Source organism: Hippoglossus hippoglossus, chromosome 8, assembly GCF_009819705.1.
Source record: "Hippoglossus hippoglossus isolate fHipHip1 chromosome 8, fHipHip1.pri, whole genome shotgun sequence".
Lineage (NCBI taxonomy): Eukaryota > Metazoa > Chordata > Actinopteri > Pleuronectiformes > Pleuronectidae > Hippoglossus > Hippoglossus hippoglossus.
Window position 1 is genome coordinate 18,324,088 of NC_047158.1, and position 23,783 is coordinate 18,347,870.

The window sequence follows — 23,783 nt, forward strand, 5'->3', positions numbered from 1 at the left end:
GACGCCATTCTCCAAAATGAACTCTCATTGATATCTTATAATTAAAAGTAACCGTACAGACTTCATATTTTTGAACCAAGACCTTTAATATTTGGAACAAGTTGTCTTGAATATAATGTTTGTGAGATTTACTAGTGTACAGCTGTGTTAACTCAGTGTGTCAGAGGCTTATGATCCTAATGTAAATGATGCGGGATTGGATTTGGCAGATACTCGTTATTAAAAGACTCTGATCAGCGCCAAGAAATATTGTCAGGACGTGACACATATTAAACGAGAGTGATCAAGTATATCTTTATATATAGTTATAGCAGAAACAGTGGGATTAGTGTGTGCGTCAGGGTGATCCCGGCTGTCAGAGGGTGTTCGACATCATGACTGTCAGCCGCTGGCGATGAGCAGTGGCACCATCCCACCCTAATTTCCCTCATGTCCCACTAGCACTCGTGCTGACTCACATCCCTTCCGCCTGTGTGCTCGGCTGCGTTACGACTCCATAAACGCAGGTCCAGGTGTTTTGTTGTGTGTAAATCGGGCCTTTGAGGCCTTTGATTTTCCTCGTTTGTTTTTTTTCCTGGTCAGTGGGTGTTCTTACATTCTGTTTGAGCCGAGGTTTATATTATGTTGTTTGTGTCTTTGGAGCGAACTCAGCGTGATGCACCAGCCCTCTGGCACAGATACACACACGCGCACGCGGCTTATAAATCTCTTTTATTTTTCGAGTAGAGAGGACGTGTGTGCGTGTGTGTGCAAACATCAATCTGTAGGTATTTATAAGTGTGTGTGTGTGTGTGTGTGTGTGTGAGATAATTGTGCCGTTTGTGTGTGAGAGAAACGATGCACGTGTGAACTGGGTGCCTCTACCCTTTGCATTATCTCTCCTAATAAACCTTAGATTACGTGTTCACGATGCCATCTCCCTACATCCTGTTACCTTGCACTGAACTCCCATCTTAAGCACTTCAAGTCTATAAAACCCTTTAAGGCTATGGAGTGCCTTCCATACAGGATTACTCCATTCAGTACTTTAGAAAGAAAACATGTTCCAACAAGTAATCCTGACAAAGAGATTTCCATGTTGAAATATTGCTTATGTATTCAATAAAGCGCCACCGCGTCGAGGATCAGGCTGTGCAGCGACTCCTAATTCAAAATTCTATTTTATTGTGATTAGCACCTTTACTCATCCAGTGGGATTTTGTCTCTCTCTTTCTTTCTCTCTCTCTTTCGTGTTCATTCAAAAGCCTGCTGAAGTGTGAGGTGGGACTGATAGTAAAATGCCAGAAACAGGCACCGAGGGAGTAGGAGGAGATAAGGATACAAAACAAGGAAGGGAGGAAGACCAGAATGAAAGGGGAGCAGAGGAGGAAAAGAAGGAGGCGTGAATAGAGGAGCTGGGAGAGAGGGAAAGGGATGAAATGAGAAATGGTGACAGCGACGACGCAGCGAATAATTATGATGGTTATGGCTGTTGAGGATATTCAGAGTGATGATAATTTTCATAATAAAAAAAAAACGTGTTATGACTGCGGAGGCCGTGATCGTGACCCCGACAATTTCATGTGCGAGCGACGGGTGCGAGGTGCACAGTGTCGTAACGACGCCGAGATAAATAACGAGCAGATTTGCAGAGGTCGACAGTGACGTGACGATTTGCGACCGCGTGTGACGAGTTCAAACAGGGGCCAGATTTTATCTTGCACATTTAAATCAAAGATAGGAAAATGAAGTGTGACGTTGTGTTTGCATAAATGCATTCGTTAATAACTCAACCGCCATGTGGTGGGGCTGACCCTCAGGATGGGGAACAATTTGTCACATCTGAATATAGTCCCAACATCCCAAAATAATAATTAGACACAAAATAAATCCAACAAGAATGGAACATTCTGGGAAATTGCATCAATTTAGACATCAAGCCACATTTTCACATGGCCGCTTGTTTTATTAACACGTTGTTTTCGGGCCACGTTGTTAAGTTGTACTCCCAACACTGATAAGAGCTGTTCCTGCTCAGGTGTAAGGTCGGCTCCCGGAGGAAGGCAGCAGAATATTGGCCTTATTAGAAGAGATGGCGAGTGGGTGGGAGAGGGCAAGATGGATAGAGGGAGGCGAGAAAAGACAGGGCCCCTGGATAGAGAGTTAACGAAAAGAAAGGAAGACACTGAGAGGAGGATGCTGGACTTATTAGAGAAGAGAGTGAGTGGGAGAAGAGGGCAAACGCAGAGAGACAACGATGGAGAGAGGGAGGAGGAGAGTGAGAGAGAGAGAGAGAGAGAGGGATGATGTTATTTTGTCAGTGTTTCCCCGTGGGGGCTCGGCTGCTTGTTAAAAAGTCCTGACAGAGGAAACGCAGCTACACACACACGCACACACACACACACACACACACACCACACACATACAACACACACACACACACACACACACACACACACACACACACACACACACACACACACACACGCACGCACACACGCACGCCAACAGACACTGCTCCTGTGTGATAAACTTAGGTCCCTCTCTCCGTCGGGGTGTGTTATCTGAAATGGACAAAAATATTCCTCTGTGACGTCAAATGCAGCCTCGTCTGATAATCTTCGAGTGTGTGTGTGTGTGTGTGTGTGTGTGTGTGTGTGTGTGTGTGTTGTGTGTGTGTGTGTGTTCTCTCCCATTGTGCGTGTGCAGCCTCCATCGCAGTTGAAAGCTACAGTTTCCCTGTAATTATCCAACACAATCCAACACAAACAAAGGATATATACCTCCCCCCCCCCCCCCTCTGTTCACACCAAGGAGTTTAAAGACAACCCTTCTCCACACACACACACACCCCACACAGACACACACATTTTCACAGCGCCGCCACAAGATCTCTTATTGTTTTAAAAAGACGCAGTAAAGAGCGACTAAGCTTCACACATTCATAACACTCTGACAGGCCCATTTACAGGGACGCAGTCAAATTACATAATGTGCCGTAAGTAAAAAGACACAACTGAAGCTACTTTGTTAGTAGAAAGCGTATTTCTCTCTCTCTGGTCGTTATGAGATTGAAAAGATAAGGAAGAGAAGCTCTTTCTGTTTAACTTGTTAAATTGTGTTGTGAGTCTCTAAGTGTTGTTAATACGTGCCTTTGCTGAGCAGCTCGAAATCAACTTTACAAATACATAGATTATATCAAAGTGCTTTACAGGCGATTGACTTACATAGGATGTTAAAAATGAATAAAAATTTGTTAAGTTACATTTACAGACTGATTTACACCAAAGCAATCAACAATAGAGAAGACAGCAATAAAAGAAAGATAATAAATTTACATTATCACACTAACCTTTTAGTAAAGCAACGTATAATAAAATAGAAAATGTATATAAATACTAAAAACCATACAGTTATAAAAAGGCCACATAAACTGACTGCCAGACGAAGTAGGTGTGTTTTTTAATTGACGTTACAATTGACTTCATAGAAGCTGTTTAAACTCGTCGTCACACGTCTGAGGTGAGGTCGTCTGCTCTGTGTTGTGTTCGGGCCTCGTAACGTTGTTATGGCTCCGTTACATCAGCCTGCCATTATCAAACTGGTTTTTTTTAAAGGGGACCATAAACCAATAGACTCAGAAGGGTTTTCTCAGTCAGCAGAGAAACATATGCTGCTTCAGCTGGAGAGAAAATACAATCACCGGGTTATGAGGTTTTCACGTGAACAGCAGGAAGCTGCTTGACTGTGACTCTGTTTGTCTGTTGGTGGGTTTTGGTTGTTTGATCGATCTTAACAAACTTTTCTGAATTTGTTCGGACTTTTATCGTTTAAACAACCACTGATATGATGTTAATGACCTTTTTTTTTTTCTTCGTGCAAATAATTCACGTTATTAATATTTTTCAAATGTGTATCAAACTTGTCAAGCTTTCACGTCGGCAACAGAATTTCCTCTGAGCAATATTGCGGATGGACACATGTCCTGAAACGGCTGAGAAATGTAGGTATTATTCAAAATATTAAAACAAAGATAACTCATGCAGCAGTGCGGTATCTCACCATATATGATTTTTTATGTCTTATCCTTTTAATTATGTTAAAATGTAAAATATTAACTTCCAGCACATTGGTCTTGCCAGTAGGGGAGATGAACGACTCACACAGAGGTTGCATTAAATCGCCTAAATTAGTGTTCACAAAAGATTTAGGAGTTATTAAAGTGCTGTGAATTAAACATCACAAGTTGATACCGTGAATACAGAAATGAATTTCTTCTTTCTACAAATGAAGTGTTGTAAGAGTCAGAAATCAGGCGACCTGCACTGACTGTGGATCAAGAAGACAGACGCACTTTGATATAATCTAATTAAATATTCTGATTTCAAAGAGTGCTGCACATTTTCCTTTCACTGAAATTCAAAATTGAAGTCTTCCTCCCCACCCTCATGAGACTCTCGCGTCTGGTGTCTCTGTCAATAGTTCTATATTTAAAAGTCTCTTGTTGTAAATAACACACAAAGTCTAATTGAGGCCTGTTTCCTAAATAGATGATCATATCGCTTCCTCCCACTGAAATCTTCTGTTTAATGATGTCGCGCTTGTTTGGCAAACACAAGGAACGAACCTCGGGAAGAAAACACAAATACGGCTCATTTCTTGAAGCTGCGCTTACTTCAGCAAAGTTTTCAACTTCCCTAATTGGCCGTCCTGCTGTTCTTTATTTCCTTAACCAAATACACAGGGGGGAGTAGAACCAAGTGGTGCCAGCATATAAGCTGACACACTTGTTTTACATTTGGAACTGGTGTTTATATTCTCTACACTCACCGGATCTGTTTGGCACCCGTCTATTTGATGATGTATCTGTGCCAATCCAAGCCCTGCAGACACGGAGATACTATAGAGATGTTTTTCTGGCCAAGCTGCAAAAAACATAAAGCCTCCACTATGTTTTGTGAAAAGGATTCAAAAAAAAAATAAAGCTTCGGGAGATTCTACATGCACATGTGAGGAGAGAAACAAGCTGGTGCCTCAGGAGTTTCCCCTCGAGTGTTTGTTTGTTTTCCCCCAAAAAACTCTTGATTTCTGCCTGAATGCAGAGAACAAACATTGGCCCAGCTCGGTGTTTTTCACTGAGAATCCTCATCTCTCGTGTCGGAATTCAACCTTTACTCGTGATCTCGAAGAAACAACTCCGACCATCATCTAACGTCTCACTGTTTTAGTCATGTTGAGTCATCACCTCTTGTAATTTGGCACCAAGGACTCAAAGATATGAGGAAATATTTGACTTTCCCCAAATGACAGAAAATACCTGTTTTGTAGAGTCATACAATGTGATACCAAATTCTATCCCTGGTGAGTTCTGCTACTGTTGTTTTCATGATTTCTTGTCGTGACATAATATTTGGCACACACCCATCCTCTGTCAGGTTATAGCTTCCACACAGTAATCACTTACTTTATCCTTCATACGAGACTTTTTAAATTTGTCCATGTTTTTGGCTGCAGACACTGTTTCCGGTGTGGTTTCCAAGGCGAGCGCTGCACGCTTGGCATTTTCAGTTTGTGTCCACAACAGACATTTCTCTCTCTTTTGTTTTGCCGCTGCTATTTTTAGGCCTGTCTGTTTATATTTAGTAAGCGGCCCCCGAGGATTTTTTGTATTTTTTTGTATTTTTTTTGTATCAGTGTTTCTCCTCCAGTGGACATGGCGGAGCTATCAGATTCAGCAGATAGTGATACGTGGATGAATATGACATATGACAAATATATGCAGGTTTGGACGGTCAGACCTTAATCTCTGTGAGCGTGTACCTCACAGACTAAACCCACAATTCACCAAGTGTGTGCATGTGTGTGTGCGCGTGTGTGTGTGTGTGTGAGAGAGCAAATTTTGTCTGTATGTGTTTGTGTCATCAGACCAGACAGTGCATGATGCTATCAGCAGCAGAGGATATGAGGACTACTATTTATAACTCCCCTCAATCTCAACTTAGCCACACTGTCCTGTTTGTTTATCTGCATCATTGGTGCTGGGTGTGTGTGTCTGTGTGTGTCTATGTGTGTGTTTCTGTGTGTTTCTGTGTGTGTGTGTGTGTGTGTGTGTGTGTGTGTGTGTGTGTGTGTGTGTGTGTGTGTGTGTGTGTGTGTGTGTGCAACAGAGTGGGAAATTTGAGAGTTGGGAGACTGTGAACATGACAGACAGAGCAAGGAGCAGAAGAGATGTGACGACAGACTGTGTGCGCATGTAAGTGTGTGTGTGTGTGTGCGTGTGTGTGTGTGTGTGTGTCTTTCTTTGTTTGTATGTGTGTCTGCCGCGAGCTTGAGGTGTGAGTGGAAAGCAGAGACATGTCACACTTGACAAGGGTGAAATGAGAGGATATGATTGGCTGTTTTCTGATGTCACGGATTGTGAGCCGTCCCAATTAGAAACAATCACACGCTGCTTAGTCACCATCAGTCTCCTCTTCACCGCTCTACCCATCGCTTCTCCTCTTCTCTCCCTCTCTGCCCCGCATCCAAATTCTCTCCCTCTTTGTCTCTAATTTCATGTCTCTACGGAACTTTTTTCTGTCTGCCACTCTCGGGCTAATTTGCTTCCTTTTAGTGTTTCCCTTGTTAAACACAAACACAAACACACAAACACACACACACACACACACACACACACACACACACACACACACGTCCCATCTGCTATTTTAGAATTTATTTACCATATCCATTCTTCCTTCGTGTCTTTCCCTTCCTCATTTATCCAAAAACGGTCAAAATTATATAAAAAAGAATGGATTGTGATTGACACATGTCAAATATCAATCATTATCAATGTGATAAAGACAGACACGCTCAAAAAATGGAAGTTGTACACGTACATATAACAGAATATGATTTTCTACATTCCTGTGGAAAGATTTTGGTCCTTGTCCCTCAGTAGGAGAGCAGGACGTTTTATTCAGAGCTCGTCCTCAGAGTCTTGTCCTCAGGAGTCGGCTCTGGTCTGAGGATCCTGGGTTAGGTCAACCCAAAGAGCCGAGCTTTGAGGGAACACACCGAGGCCTAACTCGCCATGTTCTCACTCTAAGTAGTGTTAGCGATCATGCACTTGCATAAAATGAGGATATTGAGCACGGCCTCGTCCAAATCTCCTCAGTCCAGTTGGGCTCTGTTGTTGTTTGATATGCTGAGCCGCAGTGAAAATAAAGAGACGTGGGCTTGGCCGGCACAAGTGAGCGCCGGCACGCGCCCAGAATCATTTGAGACCAGAAAAGAGGGAATGTTTTGGTGAAAGGGAGATCTCTGTTTTGGTCTGTGGTAAATCTTGGCTTCCTGCCCGGAGCTTGAGTCCTTTCAGACAAAACACACACACACACACAACATACTGGCAAAGTACTTGTAGATCAGTCAGAACCAGTAGTAGCTTGTGCTATATTCATCGTGCATTAATGTTGCCTTCAGCGTCAATTTATTCTCATAGTAGAATAAAAATAAGGAGAAATGTTGGGAAATAACCAATTAAATCAAATCTTACTGCAAAAGTTAACAATTGAACAGACATCACTGTGATCAGACTACCTAAAATAACAGAAATCATCTTTTGAGAAAAAATATTTATATGCATATTTGGACTTTTTAGTTTGGTGCATGTCCCATCCACTAACATGGAGCATGCAGGATATATGGCAATGGGGAAAATACACATATTAAGCATCAGAAGGCTAAACAAACAAAAAACTATGAATGAATTCCAAGAAAACATTTATTACACATGTGAGCAAACTGGTTTCTCAACAGTTTGCAGGTGCAGACGTCAGTAAATATCTGAAATGAAATAAAATAAAATGCATACAGCACACAGTTATTATTCCCTCCAGCGTATTTGATGCATCCCCCGGTCGCCCAGTGCTCTTTGTGGCCCCGTGCTGGTCACAGAGCTCTGGAGATTGGAGCAAAGTGTGGGATTATCGGCCGCTGCTGTGATGAAGACAGGAAGTGACATGTCTTATAGCATGGCCTCCCCCCTGCCCCCCCCCCCCCCCCCCCCCCGTGCTCTGGCATTGCTGCAGTTTGTTCCCCATTAGAACACACACACACACACACACACACACACACACACACACACACACACACACACACAACAAGGCTGCAGAAGGAGCCTCTGAAGAGCACTTGAGTCTGAGTATCGAATCAGCCAACCTCGCATACAGATACAATACCATTAAAGAGCACTCAAGAGTCTTGATATAGGAGGAAAAACGATGTGCGCTCGCTCACTTACACACACACACACACACACGAATAATGCAAACAGTGAATAACCACATTATTCAGAGGCTATCAACACAGTGGGGGACGAAATGCCAGGTCATGCATGTGGAGATGAAATTACATACAGCGCACTGATACGGTTGCAAATACCGTCCACCACTACTTCCAGTCCCTGCTTTCTACTTGTATGTATTCTCATCCCCCCCCCCGATGCTCTCCTCACTCAGTTGTTAGACCTACTCCGAGTCTCAGAAGTGGAAATCTGTCTTCAGCAAAATGGCTGTGAAATAAGAAACTAGTAGACGAACTGGTATGAAACCGAACAAAATAAAAAGAGGAACGTATATTGAAATGAGATGGATTGGTTGGAAAGTTTCATAAACTTTTGTCGGCTCAGTTTGAAACATTAATTTCATTCACAACCTTGTGCATTTCTTCATCTTCATAGACCATCGACTGCAAATAAAAACGTACGACTTGATGCATCTCGAGCGCCACATGGTGGCTGGCGGCAATATAGGTCTGAAATCCTGCCTCCTCCATGTTACTGGATAGGACTTGGACTAAAGTGAAATGGTTACAGTAGAAATGTTGTGCGTCTGTATATACAGCCTGTGTTATAGAATCATAATACGCAGACAGCAGAAAGATGTTTCTACGCAGACTCTTCAGTGAAACGTGTGTGTGTCTGTGGTGTGTGTGTGCGCTCATGAGGGTTAGTGTATGTCAGTGCTTCTGCTGATTTTCGAGAGCAGGTGTCATCTGACAAAGTGACACTGGGGCAGAATCTTCGTTTGTCTCTTATCTCGAGTTCCGACCTTTTGTTCCGTGTCTCATCGCCCTTATTTTAGCTGCCAGGATGCAACCTCACACGTACACACAGGTGCACACACAGGTGCACACACACACACAGACACACACACTTACACACGTCTTCAGGTCTATCATAATTAGAGTGCCAAAGACAAGTGGTGTCAAGATAAGCCATGCGTGAACTCTTTGACATTTCGAGGGAACACACACACACACACACACACACACAAACACACAAACACACAAACAGATCACGCGACAAACAACCGAAGACAAGACAAAGCTCTCTCTGTATTGATGCTAAATGCTTTTTGCGCCCTCACTATCTTTTGTCTCATCTCACCTCATCCAATAGGCCGCAGCATAATGACTCATTTAAAACAAATCATCCTACATAAATGAATGGAGTTAATTTGTCCACCTGTAATAGCACTTGTCTGCTCTGTCCAAGCCAATGTCTCCGTGTGGCTGAATTAAGAGGCAAATGATTGCGAGTCAGGTTTAATGGAGCGGATATGAGTAACTCAGAGTGAATGAAACCCCAGAACCAGGCCCACAGAGTTCTGCGGCTCTGCCTGTACTGCACCAATCCAATTTGGGCTTAATTGAATTGTTCTGAGGCCCCTCATCCATATATTCCTTCCACGGGATGCTCATTACTCTGGATCTGTGTGTGTGTGACAGAGGGAGAGAGACAGTCTGCATACTCATGATGTGCCAAATGTGAAGTGCTCCGTTGTAGATTGATATTTCTCAGATGCTGTTTGAATTAGACAAAAAAAAAATAAAAGAACACCAAAAGAATGTGTAACTAATTCTCTGCGCCTCCTGTTCTCCTTTGTCAGGACGTGAAGTCGACGTTCTTCCAGTTCGGCGCCTCCATCCAGCAGGAGGCTCTGCTGATGCTGAACATTATGGAGGAGTACGACTGGCACATCTTCTCCATCGTCACGTCGAAGTTCCCCGGCTACCAGGAGTTCATCAACATCCTGAAAACGACCGTGGACAACAGGTAGGATCAGTCACCTTTCACCGCTCTACACATCCTCACTGTCTTACTGTAATTTCTACCTATCTGATTATTATTGAAGTGCATTAAAGTCACCAACAAGAAGTTGACTCAAGAAGTGCTGTACTAAAGATGGACAGCCAAAGCGGCTCTATCGCCACCAGGTGGCTGACTGCAGTATAGGCCCTAAACCCTGTTCCCTCTATGTTAGTGGATGGGACATGGACCAAAGTAAAAAGTCAAAGTTAATGTCAAATGCTCCATTGGACACATTCAAATTGAGCGTATCACCAATATATCAATGTGTTTAGATAGTTATCACAGTATTTTATAAAATGCAATTTCAAGAAAAAACACATGATACATGAACTAAATAATCAACTGTTGTGCAACAGAAAGAGTAAAACTCAGCTGGAATCACTGTCAACACACACAGAGTGTAGATTGTGTTGAGAATAAACAGCCATAACAGAGGAAGGATGAAGTACACAGGCTGAAAATCACCTTTCACTAGCAGCAGTGTGCAGGAAGAAAAACTGAAGATAACAAGACCTGTAGGTATGTTTCATGAAGAGTTACTATTCCAGGCGTTTCTCCAAGTCCGCTCCTCTATTTCATCTGTAATCTTCTCCATTATCACTGCAAATTTCCCCGGAGAATGGACAAGTTTACTTTTTTTCGGCAGAATTACCGCAAGCGATGTTCTGGCCTTGTGTTTTTCCTCCTGCCGCTCTCGTTCAGTGTGTAGACAGAAAGCCTGAGAGGCCCAGCGTTCTCCAAATGAACGCTGTGTGCAGCTCGGCCGTGTGCTGCACCATTAGGTCATTCTGACTGATGTGTTAGTTCTCCCCACAGAGAAAAAGAAAAAAGAACAGCGAGCCATAATTTGTGTCCGAAAAATGTCAAAGGAATGAAACACGTGCAGCGACGTGGAGGCGCTGGTAAAGGTTGGTGCCGGCACTTGTGATATATAGAAACCCGGCTGAGGACGGTCGTTTCCATTAGCAGTTACTCTTTATGTCAAACCAGGCCGCGCTTCAAAAAACCCACAGCTCGTCTGAATCTGGTGACGCTTAAACAGTATTAATTATACTCGAGCGGCAACACATTGTTAAACGGTTAATTAAATAAGATTAGAGGAATTTGTTCCTCTTACAATAATTCTTAATATTTGGAAACTAGGAAGCGCGAGCTGCAAGTTCACATCAGCCTCCACTTCATCACACGTATGTACATATAAATTAGAATAAGTGTGTGACCTCGATGTTGATATAGTATTCAACAATTTATACAACCACGTTAAGCGTTTGTCGATTTGTGGTAAGCTGGTTCAAACTGACTGGGTCATGGAGAGTTGGACAGTTTGAACTCCCATCATTCACAGCAGAGTATTTCCCCAGTCAGCTAATTGAGTAAAGGCTGTTGTGACATGTTAATACCTGTGTTTCTTACTGAATTCATTTCCTGAACCACCTCTCGAACACACCACTGTTGCTTCTCTGCCGTTCTCTCTGAGTATCACTGTCTCGATTTACTAGTTGTGTCATGTGGGACCACAGACCATCATCCCTTTGGACAGCAGGAAGCGGACAAGTCCCAGATGCCTCTCCCGTTACACCACCTGTCTATTGTTGGGTTCTTACATGATGTTTAACTGCTCCTGATGTGACTGCACGTCCGTCTTTGTCCCTCACTCCGCCACGAAGGCCCCGTGCCGCCCAGTTTATGACATCTCATGTTCTTTAATTACTAACATAACGGCCATTTCCTCTGCCTCCGCTGCTCTTTAGTCCACTAAACTGGCTGCTGCTGGATATTATCACTCTGGACATTGTGAAAAAAGCACAGTCAGTCCCACCGGATGACAAAGATCCTCTGCAAATGCTTTATCTGCTTAATGAGCACTTATTTTTCTCACAGTGTGCCCACTCCAGCTAACTGGCCACAGAAGCAGATTAAAACTCTCGTCAGCCACGTGCTTGAGCCAATGCAATATTAGCGAGACTGTTTTTTTTGTGTGTTCAAAAGACGAGTCGGAAGCTCAAAGTTTCAGCTTCTATGTCGATGACAGCGCTGTTTTCTGATGAGTGTTGTCTCCTCTTAGCAAAGTGACCACAGGCTCTGCTCCGGCCCCTCCCACATTAACAAGCCACTGTTTGTTCTTTAGCTGCTGAGCATCTTTGTACAGGACCAGCTTTAGCATTTGCATTCCCATTTAGCCTTAATGTGATTCCCCTGACAATAAGCACTTTACATCTATTAGTATTCATGTCGCACTTAACAATGATATTAATTGTAATGGATAATGATGTGCTCTTGTCAGCACCTCTGCCAAGGTAATAGTCTATTAGTCAAATATTAACATTTCACTCCATGTCCTCTTTATCCTTGCTTCAGTTTTGTGGGGTGGGACCTGCAGAACATCATCACCTTGGACGCGGTGGAGGAAGACAGTCGGTCTCAGATCATGCTGAAGAAGGTCCAGTCTCCTGTGGTCCTGCTCTACTGCTCCAAGGACGAGGCGGTCATCATCCTGGACGAGGCCCGCTCCCTGGGCCTCACCGGATTTGGATACATCTGGATTGTGCCGTCGCTCACCACCGGGAACCCAGACATAACGCCCGAAGACTTCCCGTCGGGGATGATTTCGGTGTCGTACGACGACTGGGACTACCCGCTGGAGGCGCGGGTTCGCGACGGTTTAGGGATCATAACGTCGGCAGCGGCAGCCATGTTGGAGGAGTACGGCGACATCCCCGAAGCCAAAACGTCCTGTTACGGCCCGATGGAGAAGACGTCCAAGCTGCCGCCCAGCGCACTACACAAGTAAGTAAAGAAGGAGTGTGTGGGTGTGACGATAACTAATGGGAAAGGCAGCGAGCAATGGGTCTTTATAAAGGAGAGAAATTATGAACAGCAGTGTAATAATTGTTTTGTGTACTCTCATAAGAGAGTAGGTGTATTAATGGGCATGGATTGCGTGTGTGTGTGCATGTGTGTGTGTGCCAGAGTGTGTTTGTTTGCACCCTCGTCCTCGGTAATTGGAGACTTCCACCACGTTAGCAAGGATTGAGACTAAAGAACGATACAATTACTGGATGAGAGACCAGAGCATTGAGAGTCGGAGCCAAGAGAGCAGAGGAAGTGTAGAAGTGTGGGAGGAGGAAGGGAAGGAAACATGTGAATGGAAGTTGAGGAACAAGTTTGTGATTTGGGCAGTAAAGGACGAGGGAAAGGGAGAATTGAGACGGGGGGCTACCAATGAATGCTCTCCAAAATTGAAGAGCTCCTTGATGAGTCCTTCTGTTCCTCTCCTCATGTATTCCTCCGTCTCTCATTCACTCTCTCACTCCTCATCACGCGCCCCGCTCCCCAGCAGCCAGTGGGAGATGTTGCAGGTCCTGCCAGCTCTGGCAGGTCTGGCTCTCCATCTGGCAGAGGAAGGGAAGCACAGCAACACACAACCTGTGTTTACATCCCAATATTGTTCATTTTTTCATTTTATTTAATAATGATGTGTGAAATTGGAATTCTTCGGTGTAAATGAGTCATTCCGATTCCAAGACGCATTTCCAAAAAACACACGAGGCAAAATTCAGAAACGTTTTCCCATCTCCAATGTGCTTTATTTTACAATTAGGATGGTTTCACTAGAAAATGATTGAGAAGAACAGAACCACTGAAGGTAGTTCTGTTCTATGGATGTGCTTTGGTATTTAACAGTTGCCACATCATTTGGCAAACAAGGTACGTTTACTATACGTGGTATAAAATTGGGAATCGATTTAGTGTGGAACAAAGAAATCTTGTTAATTTGCTTTACTACTAAAAGAATAAATAGCGTTTTCTCAAAGGTTCACATACCTTCGGTCAGACGACAATATCTCAGAGGATGAGAGGCTGAGAGTAAAAGACCGAGGAGCCGACAGAGAGAAAGAGGAAAACATTGAGACAGTGAGAGATTAATAATGAATCAGGTGCATTTCGAGCACTCTGCATTAGTGTAACAACAATAATATCATTTAGATTGAATTAATCTCCGCTAAACTAATATCAGCTTTGGAATTCAAGATGGAAGTCCAACATTTCCCTCTGAGGTCAGTTTCCAGCGACTGTCTATAAATTTTAACTGGTCTAATACGTTTTCATGTAATTGGTCAATAAATCAAAAGTCCTTTGGCTCATGTGTCCCAACATTACGTCACCGGTTTCTTCTCTGGCTCCTGAGATACTTTGCATCAGTATTGAAGATGGTTTTAGTCTGAACCTCCCTCGGGCTTTCAATCAATTTTAATTTGGGTTTTTGCAGAAACAAAATGCACCGTGCACCGTGCGTGGGTAGTTCAGGAAGCCTGGGAGATCCTGGGACTCTGCCCGTTTGGAGAGGTTAGAATCGCAGCAGTCACTCAACTAACTGGCTTTGTTCAGCAACATTTATGAGCTCCCATTAGTAAATGATGGTTATAATGTGCAGAGTATGACTGATTGCATCTTTAAAAATGTTAAATACCACATCCACTCTGATATAACTCGTGTGTTGTCGCAGGTAAACCAAAAGAGAATTACCAAATATCCCGAGCCAGCTGACTTTGTTCCCAGCATGCTCTGCTGCCCCAGGTTGTTACCCAGGTGACGAGTTGCCACAGATGGCTGTTTTGTGGGTGAGAAAGCTCAGCCAATAGGGCTTCGGGAGCAGGACACGAGGAACACGATTGGTCAGGGCTGGGTCGGGGCGACGGGCCAGTGTGGGTTGTTAGACCATCGACGGCTGTCAGGGGAGATATGAGAACATGCCAGCGTGCGCACACCCACGCACGGGGACAGAGGTGGGCAGATGGGCCGCATGTACAAATGTACAGCACCCCGTGTGACATATCACATCACTGACAAAGTGTCACAGTATTTTATTCTCGCCTTCTCTCCGCTTCTTATGTTGATAAACTGCCAAACTGCATCATCCTCTAAACAGTCGCCGAGCATTCTGTTTGAAATGTATGAGTTTCTCTGCTCGAACACCTCAACCGCGATTCGTGACAACAATTTGATTTGCAGTGGATGCCGCTTCCGTCCTTGAGGAAGCCAGGAAACTGTCGCAGCAGAACAAAAGTTATTTTGATGAGAATAATATTAAAAGTCGGTGCTGAAATCACAGAAAAAGTCTCTAGTCCCTGTGACTGGTGCCGTGCAGTGTGGGCCCGCAGTGAAGCTCCACCTCACTCACTTTGCCCGTGACGGCTCTGATGATAAATCCACTGCGACACATCCAAGATAAATATGTTTTGCAGAGTGATAGAAAAATTAAATTAAATAAAAAACAGGGAGACAAATGACCAACTAAGAGCAGTGGCCAGTGCAGCAATAAGACCAAGTGACAGGAAGTGCTCCACATAAAATATGGCACGTGTGTGTGTGTGTGTGTGTGTGTGTGTGTGTGTGTGTGTGTGTGTGTGTGTGTGTGTGTGTGTGTCTGTGCTGGAAAACAAGAGAAATACGCCCCCCCCTCGAGTGAATGTTCTGTCATGACCGATTTACAGTGTACTTCTCACCTTGCAGTGGTGAACAGCGCGCCTTAAAAGACTTAAGCACTTATTTATGTGTGTGTGTGTGTGTGTACATGCGTGTGTGTACATGTGTGAGGTTGTTCTGACAGGTAATTTCAGGATCTGCAGCCCTGATATACGAGGGTCAGAACTCAGGACCCACACACATACACATATCACACACTACTACATATACTGTACTGAGTCCTGGAGCAGATGTCATGTGGGCTGTGCAAAGACATGAGAATATAGGAGATGTGTCAAATGTGCACAAATTGAATAATATTTTATAGGATTCAATTAAACTGTGTAGAGTAGTGTGTAAAAGATAAGTAAGTAAATTATAAAACTCAAGTTGTGTTCATATGTTTTTACAAAACTGCTTCAAAAGAGTTAGAGGCATAAGCTTTCAATATCTGTTGGGTGAAAAAAACGTATACATATTACATTATTGCATGACTACCTGTTTCTACTATGTGTGTGTGTGTGTGTGTGTGTGTGTGTGTGTGTGTGTGTGTGTGTGTGTGTGTGTGTGTGCAGTCGATGTGATTTGTGAGAAATGCCTTTATATGTGTGTTTGACTACTTGGGGAATACACTTATACACGGTCACCTATGGAGACGGAGATGAAGTCCCCCCCAGTGTGAACAACCGTATATGTAATTTTTCCTTCTCCTGAAATACAGTGGTAAAGGTTGTATAGTACGTTCGTCGTCAAGGTTACAATAACAAATGCAAAAAGTGTTTGCAGGGCCTTGAAATAATCTGTCTCTGAATGTTATTTGTGTATACAGGAATATGGATAACCAGGTTTTCCTGCTCCATGTAAGCAACATATCCCGACTATAATCAAAAATACGATAAAATAGGATTCTATATGTAAAGTACACTGTCTGTGTTGAAACTAATCACACGCAAAGAAACTAGGAGTAACAAAGTACTGTAGCTTTACTGTAACACAACCAAGTCTGTTTGAGTATCAGAAACCTCTCTTCTCTCTTGTCAGCTTAAGAATCAGTTTATCGTGCAGGCAACAGTTAGTTTGACATTTAAATAAGTGGATGACAGATGTTGGTCTGTGTGTGAGTAAACAAAAACCTTTTGTATTATGTTCTCATGAAGATGTGAATGAAGCCTGATAAAACAGTCCTGGGGGATAATAAGGAGTTTGGAGAACAGCAGTGAGGATGGAAAGAGAAGTGGGACAATCTAAAAGAGATCTTTTCTCTGTCCGTAAAGTACAGTAGATCTTCGCATTCACACATGAACGCAGCAGGGAAAAGCTCGGGTCGGACTCGTTCACTAAATCCAAGGAATGCACATGATGTGGTGTTCGAGCGTTACACACTTCTAAAGTCATTTTTACAGGACAAGAGATATGAAAAGGTCAGAGTCTGCTCTCTTGGGCAGAGCAGGTGTCCATGGTGTGTTCACGCAGCAGCAACAGTGTATGATTGACATCTTCCTGAGAGATAAACAACCATCAAGTTGCTTTTAGGTTTGAATGCGCGTATAGAGACAGGAGGGAGCAATGTGAACTGCTGCAAATCCCAGAGCACGAGATGATTATTAATTTTTCATCAGAAGGGAAGGGGATGTTAAAAAGGTGCGCCGGGTGTCGTGCAGTCATTTCTGTTCTGAAATTGTGTTGCTGAAAAAAAATACATGGTTCTGAAACTGAGCTACAGCGTAAAAGGAGCCTGAGCCAACACACACACACACACACACACACACACACACACACACACACACACACACACACACACAATATTTTGTGCAACAAAAGAAATCCTGCTGAGGTAGCTGTGTGGACATGTGTTGCATTTTTTTGGTGCAAACGCAAGCTTGGAAAAGACGAAAGGTAATTGGTGGCATTAATCTTGTGCTGCCGTAACCCAAACAAACACTGACCACACACACACACACACACACACACACACACACACACACACACACACACACACACACACACACACACACACACACACCAGGAGGGGCAGACACACTGCTAAGCTGGCATCTATATCATCTTGTACAGTCATCATTCAAGCCACAGCTGAACACATGCCACCTGAGGCTCAGTGTGTGTGTGTTTTCACTTCCCACCCTCGGCTACTCTTTAAAAATCTAAATCAGCACCATCATCTTTTTAAAAGGACACCCCCCCCCCCCCCCCCCCCCACCCACCCTGTGTGTCTCACAGCCTCAGCGTGTGTGAGAACTCAATAGATCACGAAGCGCTCTGACATTACACATCATTGCCTCGACTGGTCCTTGTCTTGACGGAGGATTAATGTCTCTATTCTTGACGCTCACACAGCGTTAAAGCTCATCTCACCCTCTTCGTGGGGACCCTGCAGTGAAACACCCCCCCTCTCCTCAGACAAGATGCACAGTTCTTATCACAAAGTACCATGTAATTAGAGGAACTTGGAATAAGTGAGCACTTGAGACGCGGCGTCTTTCTGTGTCGAGAGCGAGTTGACAGGGCAGGAGGCTGCTGTGTCGAGAGAAGACGGCTGGTCGGCGTGAAATAAAAAAAACGATGGAGTACATTTAAAATAAAAAAATAAAAAGTCACTGTCTTTTTATTATTTACACCATTAACATTCTGTCGGCGCTCAGCAGAGGAGGATTAAGATGGCAGAGCAAACGGAGAGCGTTTGGCTTTGGCTGCTGTAATGCAGCGTGTGTGTGTGTGTGTGTGTGTGTGTGTGTGTCTGTGTGTGTGTGTGTGTGTGTGTGCTGCAGTGAATGTGTAGCGCTGGTTAACTCTGTGCTGCAGTGGCCCCTCCTTCCCTCATTCCCATCGCACCCCCCCTTTTGCCCAAAATAAGAGGAAAGAAGGAGGAAAAAATAACACAGAGGATATTTTTATCCCAACTCTGTCGAGGCTTAGCTCTCTGCCCCCCCCCCTCGTCATACTCCCCTCTCTCTCCTTTCTCTTATCTTTATGCTTTCAATCACTCTTTTTTTTTTTAGGTGTCCCCTTTTCTCCACTGTCTGCTCGCCTCTCCCTCAAACCCCCCCACCCCCCACCTCCACCCTAATGAATAGAGAGATTACTGATATAATGGAGGCTGGGAAGTGAGAGAAATTGGATTGCTGTACTGTGATGTCAGTGCTACAGGGGAGAGGAAACATTACGTGGAGTATTATTGAGGAGTGCAAAGTAATAAGTGTGTGTGTGTGTGTGTGTGTGTGTGTGTGTGTGTGTGTGTGTGTGTGTGTGTGTGTGTGTGTGTGTGTGTGTGTGTGTGACGATGTTCATTCAGGGTTGTTTTGGGTCATCCTCCTGCATACACACTCCAGTCTGTGACAGTATCCTAGCAACGCCCATCTCAGGTCCACCTGTTTGGTGGGCGTCGGCCCAAACCTACTGGCGGGGACACACACACACACACACACACACAGATACACACACACACACACACACACAATCTGCCCGTCCTGTCTGCTTCCTGTCCTCGCTCACAAACACAAATTTCAGGACTGTAATAATCTTCCACTCACATAAACAGAGTAACACATCCAAATGGTATTGATCCCAGCGCCTCTTTCTCTGCTGCACTGGGTTCAGCTTTGCCTCCCCTGTCCAATCAAATGGCTTAATACTACCTTGGTCGCTCGCAGGCCAATCAGATCATTTTAATCGCATCGCTGGCTATAGGTTCATCTGAGTGTGTGAGTGTCGCCAGCAGCAATTTAAAGGAACATGTCGGTATCTTACACTTTTATTATGCACTTTATAATTGGCTCAAGTGTGGTCATCTGTTTATAATTGCTTTTTTAATGAATCCATGGTAAATTTTTTGCCGATCATGTTCTTGTTAATGATATTCATGGCATTAAAGTAGCTTTAGGTGCTTTTATATGTAAAAGAGACAAAAGAGAGAAGATCTACATTTACCTATAAACTGATTTATTACCAATCAAGGATTTTGATTTATTCAAACTTTGGCAGGGAATCATACACATCACACACAATAATAAAGGGAAGTTATACACTTCAAAGTTCACCTCCGTCGCCACGCAACCCCCGACAACGGAGAAGGAAGTGGACGAGAAGAGTCGGCGTCTCCAGCGTGTTGTACATCCGCTGACAGAGGGAGTGAGGGAGACAGTGGGGAGGGACGGCCATGATTAATGTGGAGGCTGTGTAGACCCAAGAATATCTTCCCACTCCCCTCCATCTTAGCTAATGTGACCTGCCATATGGGTCACTCGTTACTGTGTGTGTGTGTGTGTGTGTGGTGTTAGTGTGGACTGCTGGCTACTGTTTATGCTCACTTTCTCTTTTCAGTAGTAATACTCCGATTTTAAGGAGTTTCAGGTACTTACAGGTTAAACTAGACACACACACACACAGAGCTTTTTTCAGGGTTTTGCTTTGACTCTTCTGTCCAGATGCTTTTTCATTTCTGGAATCTAATCATAACCCAGTCCGTGCATGTGAGTCAAATATGACTATAATTTTCAGCACAAAAGAGCCTGTTCGGATATTTCAGGATGTTTTCTCATGCTAATTTAATTCAATATCCTTTTTCCTCTCCTCCTTTCATTTCTCTCCTTTTCTCACTCTCGGATTATTCCACATTCCCTTCCCCCTTTGTTCTTTCTCATCTACGTCTTATCTCCCCCCTTCCTCCTCTTCCTCCTCCTCTTCCTCCCTCTCGCCTGTCTCTCTCAGGTACATGATGAATGTGACATGGGACGGCAGAGACTTGTCGTTTACAGAGGACGGCTACCAGGAATTCCCAAAGCTGGTGGTGATTGTTCTCAACAAGGAAAGGGAGTGGGAGAAGGTAGGCGTTTTGCATACGGTGTTTGTCTGGCTGATGTGTAAGAATAACCACATGTGTTCTTCAGGGGGAAGAACGTATCACCGAGGACACAGAGCTTACATCCGCTGTGATTTTTATTTTACACACATTCATCTATGGACTTTTCTTTTGCTGCTTTTAGGTCTAATCATCATTATGCAAATTAAAATGGGGTTTACCATTCTGTACCATACCCACAAATAGGCAAACAACATTTATAACAATAAAGGGCCGATCAGAAAAAAGAAAATGTAAAAAAATACGTCAGTGAGTAAATAAAATGGGAAATTTAGGTGTTTTCTAATACACCCGACCGAGCCCGAGACACAACCGACCGAGCCTGACCTGAACCCGACATTCTCTCTTTTTCGTGTCCGAACTAGACCCAAGCCCGATGTTTTTCCAGATTCCAGGTACATGCAACGTACAAATTCAAGTAGCTGGCCCAGCCAACGAAACTGAATCCGATCCAAATCCGAATATCATTTCAAAACTTGTGTCCGAACCCGGCCTGACCTCGGCACAGGTCAGGTGTTCACCCTCCAGTTTGGTTGTATGATTCTGTCGCATTTGGTTAATACTGCAGTTTCTATACCGATACATCTGTTTACGATATAGACTGATAATACCGAACTACATGTGCTGGTCGAACACAAGATTGTTTTGTCTTTCTCCGTTTCCTGACTGACACAATTTTATTCCCTTAACCAAAAGGCTTCCCTATGCATGGCAAGCAAGGATCTGGGTCGGTAGCAGCAACGGTCATTGTGACTAAACCGATAAAACATTGCTAAGATTGATAAGACATGTTCTCTGAGATAACACAACCAGCAAGAAAGACGGAAAGACCAGAATTGAAAATGATGATGATTACCGGCATGCTCAGATTTCTACGTGAGAAAAGTTTCGGTGAAGAATTGCCAGAGGAGTTTTTCCTTGCTGTTGTAATGGACTTTAAATGGCAGCCATGCATCTCTGCACCTACACCTGGCTGCGCCGCGCAGGATTAAACACCTCGTATTCAATCCTCATATTCACTGCCCCTAATAGCTAATAGCTCAGTGGATGACAAGCTAGAGGGAAGAGTAGCAAAAGAGAGAGGTGTGGCCAAAGAAAGGATTTGGATAAGGAAGTAAGAGAGATGTGTGTTGTCTTTTTTTGTCTTTTACACCTCCACAGCTTTTTGTCTCCTCCTCTCATAACATCTCTCGCCTCACGTCTCTCTTCTTCCTCTTCCCCGTCTTCTTTTGCTTCCTCTGTCCGCCTCCATCTTTTCATCCACACCTCCCCCCCCCCCCCCCCCCCCCCTCATCCCTTCTCTATCATGTCTCTGCCAAGGCCAGATAATCTGTGCACTCTGCCTGTCTTTAGCTGTGATTGCTGTTGTGGTCTCTGATAGCAACTCAAACAACAGTTAATCAAAACCTGAGACCTCCATTATTGGGGTGGCAAGGGATCACTGCTCCTGCTTGTGTGTGTGTGTGTGTATGTGTGTGTGTGTGTGTGTGTGTGTGTGTGTGTGTGTGTGAGTGTGTGCGCGTGTGCGTGTGTGTGTGTGTGTGCGTGTGTGCGTGTGTGTGCGTGTGTGCGCGTGTGTGCGCGTGTGTGTGTGTGTGTGTGTGTGTGTGTGTGTGTGTTTGCTTACCCTTTCACACTGGTTATTGACAGAAACACTATTCAGGAGACGTGTGCTTCGACCAATCGGATTTTTATTCAGGTCACATCGGTGTGTGTGTGTGTTACAGTATTCGGTTTTGCGCAATCCGCACAGTCTCCACCCAATCTTTGAGACTAGCTATTTCATATTTCATACTGACACACAACCACACTCACACAACCACACTCACACACACACACACACACACAAAAGACCCTTTGTTGGCATGTGGAGGGAAGCTAGTGTGTTGTTGTAAACAGAAAGGCTGTGAAATTGATCAGTACCACTTCACCGCGGTGCAGAGAAAGACACTGAAGGCAAGAGAGACACAGAGACCCAAAGTGGAAATATAATTGGGAGCTTCTCTCTCTCTCTCTCTCTGTCTCTCTCTCCTCTGTCAGTCTGGTGCAGCCGTCCCACCCATGCACCAGAAATCAGCGGCGTGCACACACTCACACAGAGAAAGAAAGAAAGAGAGAGAGAGAGACTTCCATGACGATCAAGAGATAAAAATTCAGTAACTGCACTAAAATATGGATATGTACTAAAAATATAAAATGTGTCCCCCCGGGGCACAGGAGAGACAGAAGAGACGGCGAGAGGAGAGAGCAGTATGGAGCGATACCGAGGCGAGCGAGCGAGCGAGCGATAGAGACAGATGGGCTGAGATAGTGGGAGCAAATGAGTGCGAGAAAAGGAAGACGGGGAGAGAGAGGGAACCGGAGGAAGAGAGAGGTGGAGCTGAGCTACCACCATGTGTGTGTGTTCCTCTTTCTCACCCACCCACTACAGGTGTTTAGCGCTTTTCAAAGCATCTACACCTGCTGTTCTCCACAGCACAGACATGCAGGGGTTTTTTTTAAGTTTTGGAAAAGGACCACCTCTCTACACCTGTTTTTTCAGGATTACGTAACCGCAAGTCTATTACGGTTCTTCTATTGGAAACGAGAGCAGATTGCAGCAAGTCATGCAGGTGTATTTGGATCAGGAGGCTGGATCCAGTGTGGCATTATGGGGGATTTGTGCAGAATTAGGATTATTATCTGAAAGAAGTGAAATGTTCGGTAACAACTGAGCAGCTACAGCAGCAAGAGAGAATACCAAGTGAGAGGGAGGCTGCCGAGCCAGGGCTGGCAGAGAAGTCATCACCATACATTTATCTGTGCAGGAAAAAAAGATGGTGCATGCTAAACTTTAAAGCAATAAATTAATTCAACTTTCATCCAGTATCAAAGAGATTAAAGAATTCAGTTTTACTTTGACGATAAAAGGCACACACACACACACATGCATGGACACACACACACACACACACATTGAGATTTGCTTTTAACTTAATGTTTGTGTGTTTACCCCAACTTTTTCGTTTCCTAATGAAGATATACACACACACACACACAAACACACACAAATACCTTCACTCTGCAAAAGGTTCACTGGAATAAATATTTGATTTTGTAACGTGACAAAAAAAAGTGATAAAGTTTGACTGATAAAACAAAAAAACGATGAGCGATGATCATTAAACACATACATATAAAACATTATAAAGACGTTTACTATTTCATTGAAGACTTTATACCCCCTTATTTAGTCCATTCACACTTTATCAGAAGTGTGGCAAACGTATGCTTATTCTCATATGATTACATGTTATATCATTATTCACATGCTTGTAAAACAGGTAT

General features: G+C 43.9%; 1 protein-coding gene across 2 annotated transcripts in view; it reads left to right on the top strand.

Annotated features, from left to right (window-relative positions):
- The window catches only part of grin2aa (glutamate receptor, ionotropic, N-methyl D-aspartate 2A, a), a 135,205-nt gene that overhangs the window by 74,762 nt on the left and 36,660 nt on the right, over positions 1–23,783 (top strand). For both annotated transcript variants that reach the window (XM_034593214.1, XM_034593215.1), the window contains 3 exons: positions 9,912–10,078; positions 12,473–12,901; positions 20,306–20,420. In XM_034593214.1, the coding sequence (XP_034449105.1) occupies positions 9,912–10,078; positions 12,473–12,901; positions 20,306–20,420 (711 nt within the window). The remainder of the gene's footprint in view (positions 1–9,911; positions 10,079–12,472; positions 12,902–20,305; positions 20,421–23,783) is intronic.